The 1,640-nt window shown below is 30.7% G+C and overlaps 1 protein-coding gene across 1 annotated transcript in view; it reads left to right on the plus strand.

Moving 5' to 3' along the window:
- LOTGIDRAFT_183140 (hypothetical protein) overlaps window positions 1-927 on the plus strand; it is an 8,795-nt gene extending 7,868 nt beyond the window's left edge. The window contains exon 15 of the mRNA XM_009061939.1: window positions 1-927. Coding sequence (XP_009060187.1) covers window positions 1-4 — 4 coding nt within the window. The 3' untranslated portion in view covers window positions 5-927.
- The last annotated feature ends 713 nt before the right edge of the window (window positions 928-1,640 follow it).

The following is a 1,640-nucleotide window of genomic DNA, read 5'->3' on the forward strand; positions in this document are numbered from 1 at the left end:
ATAGCCTAATGTTTTGTTAAGTCTCTAATGTTATTGTATAGATTTGTTTATTATATGAAATTGTAATGATCAGGAAAATTTTGACAAATAGTTTGACATAGACAGTGACAACAACACCAGTCTCCTACTTTTTGAAGTATTGTGTATAAGTTCAGGTAAACTGTTGGCATGTGATGTGGTAGTTGCCATTTGATTGGTGATATTATTAAAAATGTAAAAATCATTATAGAAAGTATGCTGCTTGTATGAAATGATCACTTGGATTTTGGAGATGTACATGTAGTTAATTTCACTAGAAAATTTAAGCATTTCCTTGGACAAGAACTACTTCTATTTTTTTTTGAAAAATAATGTAAACCAAACTTTCAATAGTAGACATAGATTTAATAAGAAAATGTCTGTAATAATGAATTGTGTAAATAGTATATAAACACACAACTTTATTGTTAAAAAAATCCTTGTTGAATCATGTTTCAAATTATGACCCGATGTTGATTTCAGATTTCATAAGTGCTGTCATTAGTTTATTAGATAAAGATATTGTTAATAAAACTTTGTTCAAGCGACTTGTCCCTAGCTAAACATTATTAAAGATATGATGGAAAAAACAGTCAATTAAAACTCTGATAAAACTATTAGTTGGGTCCAATTAGGTTTATTGTGGAATGATGACACATTGTAAAATTTGTTACCTCCCCTTACTAGCTGATATGAGTTTGTCCGATATTTTCATCCAAATTTGGATGTCATTATTCCAAGCCACAAAAGAAAAAATCGGCCTTTAAGTTTAACTTATTATTAGGAATGAACGTGAAATAGTAAAAAAAGATCTGTTTCAGAAAAAAGCTGTTGGCATTACAATAGATCTGTTTCAGAAAAAAGCTGTAGGCATTACAAAGTGAAATCAATAAATACTATACAAAATCTAGTTTATAACATCTTTAAAGGAAGATATGCTACAAATTTCAATGTAACGAAGGGTACCAACTGATGGATAACGTAAAAATATTTAACTCCAAGCCAAATTTAAGAGTAACAAGTGAGTTAATTATGATTGTGAATTAATTGGCCAATGGCACTGTTCTGGCAGAATTTCCCCATATTACACACTACATAGGGTTGCCCTAAATGGACGCATTACTCATTAGAATTTAATTTCAATTTGTCACCACTGGAATTTGATAAAATCAAATTAATCTTCTAAAACCCCATCACTGTTCCTGCAAATATGACTTCGCTGCATGTTGAAATAAAATTACAATGATATTGTAAGGAAAAATCTAAGAAAAGTTTCCTTCAATTGATCTCATATAACGAACGCCATTCTTACAATCCTTATCAATATTGTTATAACGAGACATCAAAGAGTAGCGGTATTGAAATATTGAATCTTAATTGTGAATAACATCAATTAATTACATTGATAATTCTATTGTTTCTGAGACTTACACAAATGATATTTTTTTCTTTCATCCACGCTAAAGTGCACATCATCTGAATTGATGAACCCAGTGAAGTCAAGGTAGTCGACGCAATTGTGAAGGTGGACAATATAAGGGAGAGAGACGACGGGGCACTCGAATGTATTTCCAGCCAATAAGTGGCAGTAGACTGAAGACATTTGTTGTAGAATACTGGTA

The sequence above is a fragment of the Lottia gigantea genome, assembly GCF_000327385.1.
Source record: "Lottia gigantea unplaced genomic scaffold LOTGIsca_5, whole genome shotgun sequence".
Classification (NCBI taxonomy): domain Eukaryota; kingdom Metazoa; phylum Mollusca; class Gastropoda; family Lottiidae; genus Lottia; species Lottia gigantea.